This window comes from Heterocephalus glaber, unplaced genomic scaffold (assembly GCF_053883595.1).
Source record: "Heterocephalus glaber isolate CG9 unplaced genomic scaffold, H.glaber_assembly_v1.0 deba00001594, whole genome shotgun sequence".
NCBI classification, from domain to species: domain Eukaryota; kingdom Metazoa; phylum Chordata; class Mammalia; order Rodentia; family Bathyergidae; genus Heterocephalus; species Heterocephalus glaber.
In genome coordinates, this window is record NW_028258369.1 from 8,838,855 (window position 1) to 8,855,851 (window position 16,997).

The 16,997-nt window shown below is 34.1% G+C and overlaps 1 protein-coding gene across 12 annotated transcripts in view; it reads right to left on the minus strand.

The window, feature by feature from the left end:
* Nucleotides 1–16,997, minus strand: part of Cnksr2 (connector enhancer of kinase suppressor of Ras 2) — a 272,194-nt gene that overhangs the window by 70,852 nt on the left and 184,345 nt on the right. For all 12 annotated transcript variants that reach the window (XM_021245320.2, XM_004866183.3, XM_021245322.2 and 9 more), the window contains one exon: nt 16,119–16,333. In XM_021245320.2, coding sequence (XP_021100979.1) covers nt 16,119–16,333 — 215 coding nt within the window. The remainder of the gene's footprint in view (nt 1–16,118; nt 16,334–16,997) is intronic.

The window sequence follows — 16,997 nt, forward strand, 5'->3', positions numbered from 1 at the left end:
CAAAATCTTTGTAAATAGGGAGGACTGGAGGGGTTGAAGGGAGGGCTGGGCAAGGGTGAAAAATAAGAACCAAGAGAGATAATGTAAAGTTGCAAACTTCCAATGATGAATGTCATTATATTGTATACCTAAAATGTAGCGATGAGTAAAATGAATAATTGATAATGTAAAATAGGAAGAAAAGGTCCAAAGGGGTAGGGGTAGTGGGAGGGGCAGGGGAAAGGAAAGAAGGGAAAGGAAAAATGATGAGAAATGGAAAAAATGGAAATAAAGTCTTTGTAAATAGGGAAGGGTGGAGGACGTGAAGGGAGGGTTAGGAATGGGGAAAAAATAAGAACCAAGATGCATTATTTAAAGGTACAATTCCCAATGAGAAATGTAATTGTGTTGTATACCTACAATGTACCAATAAAAGAATTAAAAAAAAAAAGAAATTACAGCTTAAAACCTAACAAGTTTTCTGTTTTTGGTGGTGGCCTTTCTCATCTGCTACATAAAAGAAAACACTGGAGCAGAGAGGGGTGAAGACGTAGCATTGCATATACACTAGGCTTTTTAGTACATTGGGTTGAGGTAGCTTTGGATTCTGTCAGTAAAGTTGACCTAAATTTTATTCAATGAAAATGCACTAGCAACTATAAAAAATGGCTCCACACTCAAAAAGAACTATGCTTTAAAAATATAAACTGATCAATGAGCAGTCAGATAATAAAATGGCAGTAATTGGGAAGAATCTAGAGAAGGTCAAACTATTGAGGCTAGAAAGAGTCAATATTTTATCAAAAGATCATCATGTATATCAGCTTTGTAGGAAGAGGTGATTTAATTTTATGCAGAGTCTCATCTTATGTGAGTCCTCTTTGTAATGTCAAGGTAGGAAGAGTGATTAATTGGTGAATATTTTGGAAGGCTTACAAGAATCACTACCTTTGGATAATAAGAACTGTCATTTTTAGATCATAATGATTATCATTTACTGAGGACTTACGAGTCAAGCACAGTATTAACACTTTATGTTATTAGTTTTAATTCTTGCAATAAATCTGCGATGTAATTGTCATTAACCTTTTTATTTTTAAGGAAAAGAAAACTGAGACATAGAATGTATAAACAACTTGCTCAGGAACACACAAGTAGGGGAAGAATCAGAATTCAAATCTAGGTCTGTTAACTCCAAAACCTGTGCTCTGAACTCTACATACACCACTGCCTCCCGAGTAAGTATTCTGAAGTCAAGTAACAATGTGTGAGATAAGAAAATAATGCTTCTGATATGAGACATCACTGATGAAAATATTCCATGATATATGATGTAAGTACACACTATGTGGAAAGAAAGAATTCTCCAAAGCAGAAAGATATCAGGAAGGATAACACTTTTATATTAATAGAGATAACTGAAACCAGTCACATCTTATCAACCTTTTACATGCTTTATCAATTTTATTTTAATTGGAAAGTTATATTGCTCTGTTGGTTAGAAAAGATTTACAGGGTTATTCTGGCAGCCATTTATAATATCTGTATGTTAGGAAATGTTAGAAATTAAGATAGACAAAGCTATGATCTTGGCTCAGCTGAAGTAGACAAGGATGGGACTATAATCACATCTTACTCCAAACCTTTTAAAAGGATTAACTGAACTCAATGCAATTAAAAATCTGTTAGTACTGATGAGGAAATCATGAAACCAAATGAGGCAAGCCCACTTTTCCACTAAGTCTTTACACTGGAGGAATCTTTTTCAGCTGATTCACTACTCTGCAATTTTTCACACAGTACACTCTTGACTACTAAGGAATGCCTTGAGATTACTGTACTTGGTCCACTTTCCCACGGTGTGAATTTTCCCCACTGTATTAGTTTCTAAGAAGGTAAAAACCATCTGCTTTGGTCATCAGTCTATATTCAGTTCCCAGTACAGTATCTGAAAGCATGAATCAAATAGTTTACTGAGCACTTATGTGGGACACTGAGGTATAGGATACGAGTTATGAGTTATGACATCTATTTTTTAATCCGTCAATAATCCTGTCTTCTTACCTTCAAAACATATCCAGAGTCTAATCCTTTCACACCACTTCTACTTTAGCTTACATGTTTAAGCCATTCTCATCTTTCATTTGAATTAACCAGATCCTATCTTGTTTCCCTCCTTCCACACTTACCTGTGGCCCCTTGACTCTATTGTAAACACACTAGCTGAAGAGATAACATTTAGAATCATCATTTTTCATTAAAAATACAATGTGCAACACCAGCTGAGCAATACTAAGGTAGGAATCAGGAGATGTGACTTCTAATTCTCCACAATTTAGACCATATTCTAGTTCTGTGACAGTGATCAAGTCACAAGAACTACTCTTGACCCCAATTTCCTCATCTGCAAGATCAGGGATTTGCTTTTTTTCTCCCTTTTAATGACCTAATTCTTTTTTTTCCTTCTTTTCCCCCATTCCCCTTTCCTTCTCTTCCACCCCTCCACCAGTACATATTTACAAAACATAGCTCAGTGGTGCAGTGTCTGCCTCGCAAGCAAGAGGCCCTGAGTTCAATTCCCGATACCAAAAAAAAAAAAAAATTCCAACAAATATCAGGAATTTGAACCAGATGATTTTAGAATATCTCACAGAGCACTAACTTTACATGATACTCATTATTAAAAAGAAATGGAGGGCCAGGGATTCAGCTCAGTGGTTCTGCTGCCTGCCTCTCAAGCTCAAGGACCCGAGTTCGATCCCCAGTACCAAAAAAAAAAAAAAAAAAAAAAAGGAAAAACTGGATAATTAATCACCAATGGAAATCTAATTATTGATGTTTTAGGGATTGTGTGTGCCCGTAGTCACTGTCAGTTTTAATACTGAATGCTAGATTATTCTCCCAAAAGCACTTAATGTTTAAACTCCACCATATATGGAAGTAACTTATGAACCAGCTATATTAGGTATAGCTGTTTTGGGGTGTCTGATTGATGTGTACAATTTACATAGATTTTGCACTTGAGAAAGAGACAGAAAGTTTTTAATAGGTGCAAAGCTGAATGAGGGCAGCTACTGCTCCTGATACTGCTGTCTGACAGAAACTGTTGACATTTGGGTGTCACAGAAATTAGGATAGGCTTGTCAGTCTTTTTGATAAATGTTCATTATCAGAAAAAATGAAAAGAAACAGATTTGCTACCTGCAGGTTAATAAATTAAAGGAAATAAATTATATGTAAATGAGAGAAATAAATAATATAAAAAGACTCACTTCTAACAGAGTAAGCATAAAACCTAAGAATCTCAAATGAAGCCACTATTATGGTATGATGATTTTTGTCAGCAATGATGTGACTGAATCATAATTACTGAAAAACTTTTCTGGCTATTGACTTAACTATTTTATTTGGAAAATAATCTGAAGTCAAACAGCTTTTCCTCATTACCTTCAGTTTTGTTTCTCCGATAGTAATGCACATATTTTCTCATCATGGAATTCTTGTTGTGCTAGTTGACTTTCTTCCTAGACTGCTAGCATTTACTGAAAAATCTTTATGGCTAAGAGTATGTTTACATCAAACTCTTATTCTGAGATATCTGGTTTATATAGCCAATAAGCTCTCCAAGAATAACTACTTCAAATGTGTCCATATCTTCCAGTTTTGGTACAGTTTAATTAATACAGATAATTTTTTCTTAATAGAAACATTTTTCAGAGACAGTACCAGATATGGACAGTAAGAGTTGAGTTTAAAAGGCTTTAAAAGTCACTATATACAATTCATTTCATAATAAAATAATTGAGAGATAAATGTCATACTCTTCTTTCCCTGCAATTCCAAACCATATAAGACATGATTTTTAAGACTACAAAAGCAAAACTAGTTTTTTCTAACAGAATGGAGAAAGCTTGATTGGAAGAATTTTTTTTTAAACTTTGGTGTTTGCAGAAAGAATCAAATCATCATTGTGTTGTCAATTAAGATGGCACTTTCCATAGTCCTCTTGGCAGTGATATGCTCATCTTGTAAATTAGAAAACTAAGTAGGAGAAAGAAAGCAACTTGTACAAACTCAGAGATGAATAAAATTAGATTTCTACAAGGCCTAATGTTTGCTGTTACTTGTTTAGAACTGTCTGCTCCAAATGCACCTAGATGACATTTTGCTTGTCCTTAGCCCACTGGTGAGGACAGTCAGGTAATATGGCTGGAGCAAAGAGGCTTTACTTGTGCACTTCCATAGTGGCATAGACACTGTTTCAGTTACTTTGTATATATTGACTCCCTTCCTCCATTATAAAAAAACATATGGAGAATACAAACAATTGAAAATTTCCAAAAATATTTTATATCAAATGAAGAAGTGGATACCATATAGTTGTTTTTTGTAATAGTCATATGGCAAAAATTGAGGACACGATGCTAAAATGCAGTTAAATGAAGAAGATTCAACAATTGACTAAACATGATCTAGGTATATAGTCTTCTGCTACTTTCCCTCAGAGTATGAAAAATTCTATAAAGAATTGTGTATGCATTAAGTAGAAAACTCTTCAAGTAAACTACATGTTATCCTAATTATTATTTGTATTAATCATCTTTTAACTGAAGATAAAGAAAATGCAATTTGAAGTAATATTTTCCAATGTATGCTTTAGAAGATTAAATTAGGTTTGCAAGAATGATACCCTTATTGAGGTAGGCTACACTTTTGAGTCTACTCAGAATAGAATAATAAAATAGAATTTTAAAATAATAGAACAGACTTTTTATTTTACCACTGAACCTTACACTGTGGGTAGAGAAATTTTCAAAGCCAAACTTACCTGGTAGGACCACAGAGAAGGGATCCTCAGTGTGGTAGTTTTCTACTGCAACTTAGCTAAGCTGGAAGGAACTGTCTCTCAAAATTCTCTCCTCTGTATGGCTCTAAGCTAGGTTTGGCAATTTGTGTCAATTCAGAGCATACAAATGAAGCAGCAGCCCTTATGCTCTGAAGTTCAGCTCTGGGTGTCAGTCACTGCTGCAGTTCACGCACATCATCATTTTTCAGCTGGCTCACCTTGCTAGTATGGTCAGAAGGAAGTTCTATAACTCTTCCAGCTCTGATCATATCTCTTCCTTCACCTCCTCTGACGACTACTGAACAAAGAACCTGTGACTCTCCACGTCAAAGAATATCCGTCTCATTGACGTCAGAGACAGTGTTCCAGTTTGTGCTTATGGGTTCTAGTTTGCCCATGTCCAGATTTTCCTTCCAACCACTGGCTCTACTGAAGTGCCTTTACCAGCTCCTCAACTGAGTAAGATCTAGTCCTTTTTCCATGCCACTTAGTGATTCTACTTCTCTGATTGACCCTTAACTGATACGCTTATTAAAGTTCAAAGGGAATGTACAATTTTTCAGTCCTCACAGGCTTCCTGATTTACATGTCCGAATATCATTCCCTAACATGCAAATGAGTGACATTTTTCCTATATGGAGTTAAGAATACTGACAACGTGCCCAGCACAGCAAAAGAAAGACAATATCTGCTTAAATTCTGAAAAGAAAGAGTGAAGGGAATATTATGATCTTTTTACTGATGAGAAACTAAGGTTAAGAAATGACTCTAGGTGAGAGAGTAAAAGAAGCCATAGGAAGACAAGTTCTTTTCATGTTTACTATGATAAGGACATTTACATTAATCTAAAATCAGTTGCATATAAATAATAGAGATTGAAATATTGATCTATTTTTCACCATTTCAGATTGTTTTGGAATGAAGTTTTTTGGGATCCTATTCCTGGCCTACCCTGATACAAATTTAGGAATATCATTTGAACTGAGATTTTAGGTTGAAATTATGAACTTTGGCTCACTGCCAATTGCTGTTAGCGTCAAAGCCAACAAAAAGTATGTAAAGGCTGCAAATGGTGTGAAATATTTTTAGAAAATTTATCTTCATACAATAGAATATAAGAGTATCAATAATTATGCCTTAATTAGTTTGTTAATGTAGTTTAATAAGAGGAAGCTTTGGATAAGATTTGGGCATTTATAGCAAGTCATACCTATAGTTCTGTAGAATTAGAAGGTGCTGAAATCATCAAATGGATACTATACTTAAGAGTTAAATGAAGAACAGATTTTGGTACAGATTATGGACCCTCCATCAGAATAGACTTTAAAGAATTCTAGGGGCAAGATAATTTTACAGAGAGTTTTATTAAACTTGAGATGCTTTATTAAATGAGTTATGGTGGTGACATAAGGTGAGTATAGTGATTGTGGGAGAAAATAAAGGCCAATTTTCTAAGAAATTTGAGCAAGTTTTTGGGAGCTATAAAGCTAAGAGACAAAAGCCTATAAAATAGGCCTTTTAAATACTCTATGATCAAAGCTATTAAAGATAAATGTGTCCCCAAATAAGTTTGTAATTACTGACCTTAGCAACCATGCCAAGGGCTAGCCATTGGAACTTATGTTTTATTTTTCTTTCTGAAGGCAACAGAGAATTTACAATAACATTTAAATTTAATAAAGTTAAACTTAATAATTTCCTAATTCAATTCTTCTGTGTCCTATTTTGCAGGGTGCTTCACTAATTAAAACAGGTTTTGTGTTTGTTTCCTGGAAGTCATTAATCAGGAACAAGCAGAATGAGACCCACATTTATTCAAACATGAAATTGAAAAGACTAGCTTCAGTTTATTAATAATCTGTTTTGTATGGTGTGAAAAGAATTCTTTCTCAAGAGTGAGTGTTATTAGTGCATTAACACTCAAATTTTAAGAATTGAAAAATAGATCAAGCACAAAATTCTAAACAGTTAAGCAACGTTTTCAAAATTAATAAAACTAATGAATTAATCTCTTCAGGAATTTAAGCCTAACCTTTTACAGGTTTCCAATACTTTAAAAGCACCACAGAACATAATAATAAGAGGAAAAATGGTTCATCCTATAGCCAACCAATATGAAAGAATTAGTACTATGAGTTTGGATCTTATTTTAATATTTTTTACAAGTATTTTAATGTTTAATTACATTTATTTAATAGACAGAGAACTATTCAAATTATATAATTCATCATGGGTGAGTTTTGCTAGCTTGTGGTATTTGAGAAATTGGCTCATTTCATCTAAACTGAGTACTTCCTATTGCTCTTTTTATGTCAGTAAGGTTTATAGTGATAACTTATTTTTAATTCCTGATATTGGTAATTTGAGTCTTTTTTCTCCTTTATCAATCTTGTTAGAGGTTCATAATTATTTTCCAAAAAATTCCACAGCTATTGATTTGACTTTCTCTGTTTTTCTGTGTTCAGTTTTATTGATTATGCTCTTATTCATCCCCCCCCTCCCCCGCTTGGGCCTTCTTGAGGTAGGATATGAGATTACTGACACTTTCTCCTTTTCTGATATAAGTATTAGTGCTATAAAATTTCCCCTAAGCATATATTGTGTTTTCATTGTTTAATTTTCCTTGAGACTCCTTTTTTATGTAAGGATCATTTAGAAGTGTGTTAATTTCCAAATGGTTATCTTTGGTTATTGATTTTTAGTTGCTTTCCCTTATCAGAGAGCATACTTTGTATTTTTTCATTTATTTTAATAGAATTTTGTTTTAGGACACAAGAAGATATAGTCTATTCTGACAAACGTTCCATACATGCTTGATAAGATTATGTGCTCTGTTGGGTATCAGTTAGGTACTATTGGTGGATAATCATTCAGTAATTCCAGTGTTGGGAAACCTTTTAGAGCTTTCAATGATAATGAACAGCCCGCTATTGCACCTCTTGCTGTAGGTTTGCCACCACTGTTAATCTGTATCCTTGCTGACATTTTGTTTAGTGATTCTATCAATTACTGAGAGGAGGATGCTAATGTTTCTAACCATAACTGTAGATCTGTCAATTTCTCCTTCCAGTTCTGTTGGATTTGATTTCCAATATCTTGAATCTCTGTTGTCTGGTGGTGCATACACATTGAAGATTATCATGTCTTCTCAGTGAAGGATCCTTCTATGCTTATTGTGTAGAATACAAGAAGCATGACTTGTTTCATGGGTTTTGCCTTGAGAACACGCAGTTATTGTTGAAAGGTTTCTGCCCTGTTGGACTACCCTTTACCTGACCCATTGGTTAAAGAGAGAAAGCTTTTCTTGGGGGTATATTTTGTCTGTGCTCATTGAATTTTTTAAGTTGCAGGCTTTTTCTAGCAACCAAGCCAGGCTATGTAGAAGACAAGGGAAAAAATTCTGAGAATTCACCACTAGATTGTTCTTCAGGTCTGGGAAGTCCCTAGCCTGTCTGCCTTTTCTACCACCTTTTAGATTCTTCTGGTAGGTGAGTTAAAGTATTTCGTTCAAGTTTTTTTTTTTTTAGTAGTAGAAAAAGAAAGTGGAATGTGTGTACTCCATCTTGTCTTGAATAGAAAGTTTGTATTTGAGAATCTTTAAACTCCCTAAGAGTATTTCTATTTTTAATCTTTAAGTTTAGCCAGTTCAATTATAAGTGTATTAGTTTGTGGCAAATAAAAAAAAATGAGGGAGAGATGCAAATAGGCGATTTGTTTAAAAGGAAACACAGTAAACCTTCCTATGTATGCAAACAAAAAGAACTATCAGAATAAATGGATCAGAAAATGCAAGTGAATTTTCCACCCAGATTTCTTCATGGATGAGCACTCAACAAAACAGTTTCATATTGATAAATATGTAAAGCCCAAATGTCTTTTCTTTTTTAAAAAAACATTTATCTATATCTAAGGCAGTGAGTCTTTAACAGTTTTTTACTGTGGCTGCTTAATACAGATCAACACACCCTCTTGAGTCCATCTATCACTCTGTCCTCACTTTCCTATGAAAAATAACTGATGATGCCACTAGAGTTAATATAAACTTACTGTTGGGTATGGAGGATTTATTTTTTTATTAAGTTCTTTTATTGGTACATTGTAGGTACACAACACAATTACATTTCTCATTGGGAATTGTACCTTTACATAATGCATCTTGGTTCTTATTTTTTCCCCATTCCTAGCCCTCCCTTCACCCCCTCCACCCTTCCCTATTTACAAAGACTTTATTTCCATTTTTTCCATTTCTCATCATTTTTCCTTTCCCTTCTTTCCTTTCCCCTGCCCCTCCCACTACCCCTACCCCTTTGGACCTTTTCTTCCTATTTTACATTATCGATTATTCATTCTAATCATTGGTACATTTTAGGTATACAATATAATGACATTCATCATTGGAAATTTGCACCTTTACATAGTCTCTCTTGGTTCTTATTTTTCACCCTTGCCCAGCCCTCCCTTCAACCCCTCCAGTCCTCCCTATTTACAAAGATTTTGTTCCTATTTTTCCATTTTCTCATATTAATCCCATTCCCTTCTATCCTTTCCCCTAGCCCTCCCACTTCCTTCCCCTTTGCCTCTTTTCTTCCTATTTCACATTACCTATTATACATTTAGTCCTTATTTACACTTTCAGTTTCTCACACCAGAGAAACTATTCGGTATTTACACATGTGTGTCCTATTTATTTCACTTAAGAGTATCGCCTCAATGTGCATCCACTATAAATGTCTATAATATTATAACTATAATATTAATTATTAACTATAAATTAATAACTATAAATGTCTCTAATTTCTCATTTTTTATGGCTGAGTAGTACTCCATTTTATAAAAACACCACATTTTCTTTATCCAGTCTCCAGTTGATGGGCATTTGGGCTGTTTCCAAGTTTTAGCTATTACAAACTGTGCTGCTATGAACATGGGCGCACATATATCACTGTGGTATGATTCTTTTAATTCTTTGGGGAAGATCCCCAGCAGGGGAATAGCGGGGTCAAATGGGACTTCCAGTCCTACTTCTTTGAGGTATCTTGGTATGGAGGATTTATAGTATCATTTTTGGAAAACTGTGAGTAAATAGGAGTCACTAATTAGACAACAAAGCAATCAACCTAAAACAAAATGAAATTGATAGGGATGAGATGTAATGATAACTTATAATGAAAAGGAACAGCAACTAAAAATCACAGGTAACTTTTAAAAAGCCTGATGATATTATATAAACATAATATACCTCCTGAAAACCATGGAATTCTGAACCATTTATTCTTTGCTTATGCAATAAGAATATGACCGCATTGTCAGGGTTGCATGGTCAGCAGGCTTATTGGAAAAATACTGAATTAAAATATTTAATAAATTTCTAATGTAGTTTTATGATTATTCAATTTATAAAAGCAGTATCTATTCATAAGCGAAAGTGAGAGTCTGTGAAGTGCTGTGGTATTTGTCCACAAGAAAGGACCATTATTTTCGGGGCAAGCCATTAGGGTCCTTTGCTGAGCATGGCCCATACCTTGAAAATCATTGATCTGGGGAAGTGGCCTACTGGGAAATGCTTTTCAGTCCTAATTGTTCCCATGAAAGACTCTGCCAGTGCTAGTATGAATTTGGTATTAACACTCTATAAATAATTTAGTCATCCATAGGAATCAATTATAAAATGATGCAAAAATGAATACAATAATATGCAGAATGGATTTCTAACATGTCTGTATGCTCTTTGCTGATAAGAAACATGTCATATTGTACTAAGGCCATCTTCTGGGTGAATAAAGCCAAAATGGAGTGAAATTCATTGTAATAAACAACTGTTAGCTCAGAGATAACTTTATTGCTACTAAAATTAATTGCCTTCTTATTTTAGTTACTTTGACCTGAAACAATGTAGCTAAATCAGGCAGTTTTTAGATAAACCAAATTATATAACTGCAAATAAATTTAATTACGAGTATATATATGCTAGAGATTTTTCATCTTTGTGATAATAGCCTTGTCTTCCCCTTTAGATGGTTCATCTAAAGATGTGAATTCTGGAGTTAGACTGCTTGGATGCACATCTCAATTCTTCTATTTTCTAGTTATATGTAAAGTAACTTCTGTGTTTCAGTTCCTTTCAGTTCTTCAAAATACAAATAATTTGATATTTCATAGGGTCATTTTGAGGATTCAATGAGTTAATGTCTAAGTTCTTAGCATAGGAGCTTGGTAAGTAATCAGTAAATGCGAGCAATTAGTAGTAGTCAAGTGGTATTATTATTATTATATTTTTGTATGTTCCATAAAAATTAGGCTGGGCCTTACACATGATTGGACCACTAGAACTGTTAATTTTCTGCTGTTATGTTAGTTTTTGAGGGGTAATACAGTTCTGAATAACAGCTAGACTACAAATGCTCAAATCTCATCTCTGTCATGTAACAATCCACATGTCTCAGCTTCCTAATCTGTAACATGGGGATAAAATCGGCACCTTTCTTATAGAGTTGTTATAAGGATTAAATGAGTTAATATTTATAAAGTGCTTAGAATGGTGTCTGCTTCATATTTACTTGTTAAATTAAAAAATACAAATTCTCTTTAATATCTCTCCATTGCCCTCCTATTTCCATTAAAAAACTCTCACAAATTGACTAGAATAGCTAAAAGTGCTTATTAGAAATAAAATGACAACTAAACATTTTGCAGTTATATCCTAAAAACCTAAGACTAGCTACACATATGTAAGAGTGTTATGAAAAGAATTATACAGATTTTTGAATATCTACTCAAACTGTTCTTATAAGTCACCTAAAGCCACATTATTCAGTTTATGAAAGTATACCTGCATGCTGTCTGGATCCATAATCAAATTTTACTTGTTCTAGCATCCTAGCATATAGATTTAAAATGATTACTTTGAATATGAATTTAGTTTAGCAGCCGCAATGAGAGAGCAAGTTGTTATTTGCATATCATATTAAGAAAAAAAGTCCTACAAGATTTAAAATTAGATTCAGAACAATTCATTCTTTATATAGTTTGTTCTTAATACATTCTAATTTCACACATACATACACTGCTTTCTGCCTTTTTTACTTGTGCTCTCAGGTCATATGAGGGCTTTGGCAGCTAACAACTTCCATATTTTCAGAGGAAAATCTGAGTGGTAAAATGAAATTCCGAGTTTTTGAAAAATGTTATATCAGAAGGAAGAAAGCAAGAACTAGCTGGAACTGAAACTCTGAGCTGGAATGAAGGAGCATGTGGGGAAGGAGCTAAACTCCTTATATTGTTGGCCCTTGTGAGGCTGGCCTAGGACATTTAGAAAGGCTCTCTTTGCAGGCTGAAGACAGTGAGAAAAGCACTAAAAGTTCCTATCCATATGTACTTACTCATGCCTGACTTGCCATGTATAGGAGAGAGAAAATCACCAAGGTGATATTCACGTAAATAAATATATAATTACAAATCACAACAGAGGTTTTAAAGAAGTACTGTGTGCAAAGAGAACATAATAGGAGGGAGTGATTTAGTTCAGAGGAGAGTGGTCAGAAAAGTCCTCCTGGGATTTTATAGTTAGACAGCCAGGGGAAAGAATGTGTGAAAGCATTCTCTACAGAGAGAATAACATCTCAAAAGGGGAAAAAGTGGCCAAGAACTGATGGACAATCATGATGGCTAAAGCACAGGGAATGCTTTCCTTTTAAATAAATTTAGGAAAATCAACTAGAAAAACAAATGTGTGGAATTAATTTTAAAAATTTATATTTTATAACACCATATATTCTAAATCTTTATTATCACTAAACATTTCTGCAATAATTGCTAAGAAAAATGAATCAAACACTGAAGCTCAACAATATTTGCTTTGCTTTGTATTTTCTTTTTACTAGGTTTCTTTCCAAAACAGACCAGTAGGAATTAAGAAATACTGCACGTGCGTGTGCATGTATGCATACACATGCACACCTCGTGTTTTAAGAATATCTAATGTTGATATGATCTTGCTAAGAAATTTATAATAAATTTTCTCTATATTGGAACTCAAAATCCCTAGACTACATGGAGCTAGTATTAAGGTAGAGACAGCAACCTATAAACTCAATCTTCATAATCCTTTTCCACGTAAATTTTATTCTATTAAAAATGACTGTGTTATCCAAAATATGAATTATTAAAATGAGGATCAGTAGTTCATAATAAAGTTCACTGGATTATAATTGATAATGACTGTGTATTTTCAGGAAAATATAAGGGAAATTTTTTCATTTTAAAATATGTTATATAAACAGATAAAAACCAACATTTCCTGTAAAGTATAAAAAATACATTAAGTACATGTTTTGCCTTCAAGGCTCTAGCAATTTAATTATAATATTTTGTAGTCCAAGCAATAGATCATGTTGAATAACTAGCGTGTGTTCTGTAACAGCAACAGGTCTGTACGTTTGGCCTAACTTAAAAAATAGTAATACATAGCAAAAGAAAAATCTGGGCATAAATCTATCTAGGTACTTCATATGTTATTAACAACAATGTATGAGGGTACATGTTTCTTCAAATCAATTTGTTTTCAAAATTAACTCAATAAAAGTAAAAACTTCTCTGTATATGAAATGCCTACCATACCCAAAGCACCATGGTAGAGTGGAGAAGGATCTGGAATGGGTGATTTTGGTTCTAGTCCTTATACTTTTTCACAACACAGCTTTGGGTAAGTCATTTAACCTTTCAGAGTTTGAGCTTTTTTATTCGGAAATAGGAAGGTTTTTGTATGGTTCAAAAGTCATAACAAATGTTGAAACTTCCTTGATGATCATGAAAGTAATAATATGTGACAGTGTGACAAGATGAAGTCCTCAAGGGAACATAAAAGGAGTCCCATAAAACTCCAATGAAAATCCTCTCATTTTGAACAGTGGTTACAGCCATCCAATGTGAATTTGGGGGCTAACAGTTATTTTGTTTCTTCTAAACTTGAGAACAGAGGAAGTACCTAGCCTTCTACTCTGGACCTGGTGGATCAGTGTTACAGGGAAGATTATCCCTCCCAGGTTAACAGCATTCCTTATTTGTTGCTGATCTTCCCCTGCCCCCATCACAAATTAGCTGGGAAAGGTATCTACCTGAGAAAATACCATGTTATAGACTCTGGACACCTAATATAAGTAGGAGGCAAAGGTGAACTCTCTGATTTATTTATTAAAATAAACTTCTAGAAGTAAAGTTACTAGACCAGGTTATTGATATACCTTGCTAAATAATACTCTTTGGAAAGGTGCACAGTCCTAGGCAATACTCATAATATTCTTGATTATCAGAGGTCAGCTCACCTTTTCTAGTCTTTCTTAATTTAATAATCAATATCTGTGAGACTCATCTCTCCATTTTCCTTCCCCACACCGTACTGTATATACCTGTTTGAATATGCATGGGACAGAATGAAACAGCCTGCATATTTCAATGTGCCTTTAACGGCTCACAACTCTTCTTTTACATTGTTTTTTTTTGGTATTGGGGATCGAACTTGGATCCTTGTGCTTGCGTGGCAGGTGGTAGAACCACTGAGCTAAATCCCTGCCCCCACAACTCTTCTTAAGATAAATCCAAATTCTTTAATAGATGATATAATCTGAATTCCATTAGCCTCTTGTTTCCTCTTGAGCCTCACCTTTCACTACTAATTTGCCTCTTGAATAAGCCAGCTTTCTCTCATTTTCAGACTTTGTTCAGACTATTGCTTATGACTGGAACACCAGGTTCTGGAGGAAGCTCAGTTTTCAAATGGCCTTTTTGACTAGTGATGATAACAAAATGGCCCCCTTCACATGAGTTGAAGAGTACTGACTTCAGATTCACCTCAAATGTCAGTGGAAAAAATAATAATTTACTTTGTTGGTCATTTAATGGAGCAGGTTTTGATAGGGACATTTGTCTCTTAGAGAGGAAGAGGCTTGGAAGTATGTTATGGGAGAATAGGCAGGGAGGGAGAGAATAATGACACTCCAACCCAAACAAAGAAAAAAATTCTACTCTAGTTTTATGACAGAGCTATACAATAAATAAGTAGAAGATTTAAGACATTTACTCAGAGAAACAACTCAAGTTATTAAATCTTTCATATCTTGTATACATAAATCTTTCATATCTCATATACCTTCAAAATAGTGGTACATTAACTTTTTTGATACTTTGGGCATTAAGTACAGTTTTTAAAAGTACTACTTAAAAATTTGTTATCTGTTTCCAAGCTCCTAAGTAGAAGCTACAATTTTATTGGTAAAACAAACTTCCTTTTTCCAAAATAGCCTAATATGGGTTGATTTTTGAAGTGAATGTTCTGGCTAACAAGATTCTCAGCTTCCAAATGGCCACTGTCCTAGTTTGTCATGCTCTTTCTGGGCTGGACTTAATGGATCTGCCTTTAACCTTTTGGTTGATTCTCTTTGCATTAGAAAGATCCGACTGTTAAGTCTGATCATGCAAGTCCCTAGCTGAAAATTTTTCAATAACTCTTTGTTACTGCAGGAAAGAGTCTAAATATTTTATCATAAAATTTCCTGCCTATGTCTCCAGCCTTTCTATGGTCTACTGTCCTTTCCTCATACAATTTCCCTCTATTTTTAATGAACCACCAATTCTGAGCCGCATGAAGTCCCTGGTACATGCCATATTCTTACACAATTGTAGTACACCTCCATATACCTTCCTACTAAAATACTGCTACTCATCTTTCACTTTCCTCAAATTCTCCCCCTTATCAAGTCTGTTCTCAATTCCCCTGAAAGGTAAGGTCTTCCTTTTCCTATGTCACTTCTATACTTTCTGTACCCACCTATTATAACAATTAATTTACAGTGGGATTCTCAGCATATCATTCTCCCCATGTAATGGTATGTTTGTCTTCCCATTTTTACCTCTAATACTACAATCTATACTAGCACAGAGTGGTGCTCATTTTTAAATAGAAGCATGAATATATTAAACATTCTATCTTTAATGTTGAATTTATAGCTAACCATGCACTGTGTTTTAGCACATGGATCATTAGTCTGTTAATTATTCATAGTTCTCCATCATTTTATGCATAGAATCTCATTAAAATACAACTTTCTACAACATATGAACTTACTGAACATATGAACTGAAGGACAAACCAATAATTCCTCATTTTTAAGGGTATACACTCTAAAGTTATGATCTCTTGTGAAAATCTGGCAGAATAAAAATAACCTGGAATTTACCAAAAAGAGTCATTTGTTTCCCAATAAAAGCTATATCAAAAATTGTAAACATTTTCACTTACATGGTATAGTGTGGCCTCTGGCACAGGTGTGCCCATGATATCTTGTCTCAATGCATCCATTTGCAGACTAGGCAGCAATGAGTAGTGAGTTGGGCTATTACTCTTGTCACTCTTCTTTTTGGACTTCTTCCCTGTATCTTTTTTGCTGTTTCTCTGAAACATGTATTCTTCTTGAGCAATTTTTTCATTACTCATATATCGAAGTAGAGAGTTTTCTATATAAAAAGAGATAAATACGCCAATGTAAACACAGAAACGCCTTAAATTTGTAATTCTTTCATAATGGTGCTATAAGCTTTTGTTTCAGAACTTTGATTTAACTTAAGCAGTATATAGTGAAGTATGTAGTGTTAATTATTTGCGAATCATAGGACAATAAGAAATAGCCAACAGATTATTTCTTCTGGTTTTATCTTTGGACTACCTATATCAGAATCATCCATGGTATCTGAATCAGGAGTTCTGGTGTCTGGCTCTTAAATTTGTAACAAGCACCTCAGGAGGATTCTTCTAAAGCTTGATGACAAACACTGGCCTATGGCATGCTAGATAGGATCCTTGAAGAAGTTAAAGCCCACATTATGGACCAATAGTCAGAAAATTTAGCTCATAAAATCATAAAATCTATGCTTGAATGAATTATAAGCACTTAATACTTCATATAGCACTCCAAAAAGGTATCTGTACAATATTCAGTTCCAAAAGAGCAACTCAGAGATGGCATATGACAAGCATTTTTCTTTTATTTTTTCTTGAACTATTTATATTCCATGAAACAAATGAGATTAGAAACTGAAGCTTGGAGAATGGAATGAATACATAGATGTAAGGAATCTGTCAATGTTTCTGGACTTGCCAACATTTTCAGAAATGTTCCCG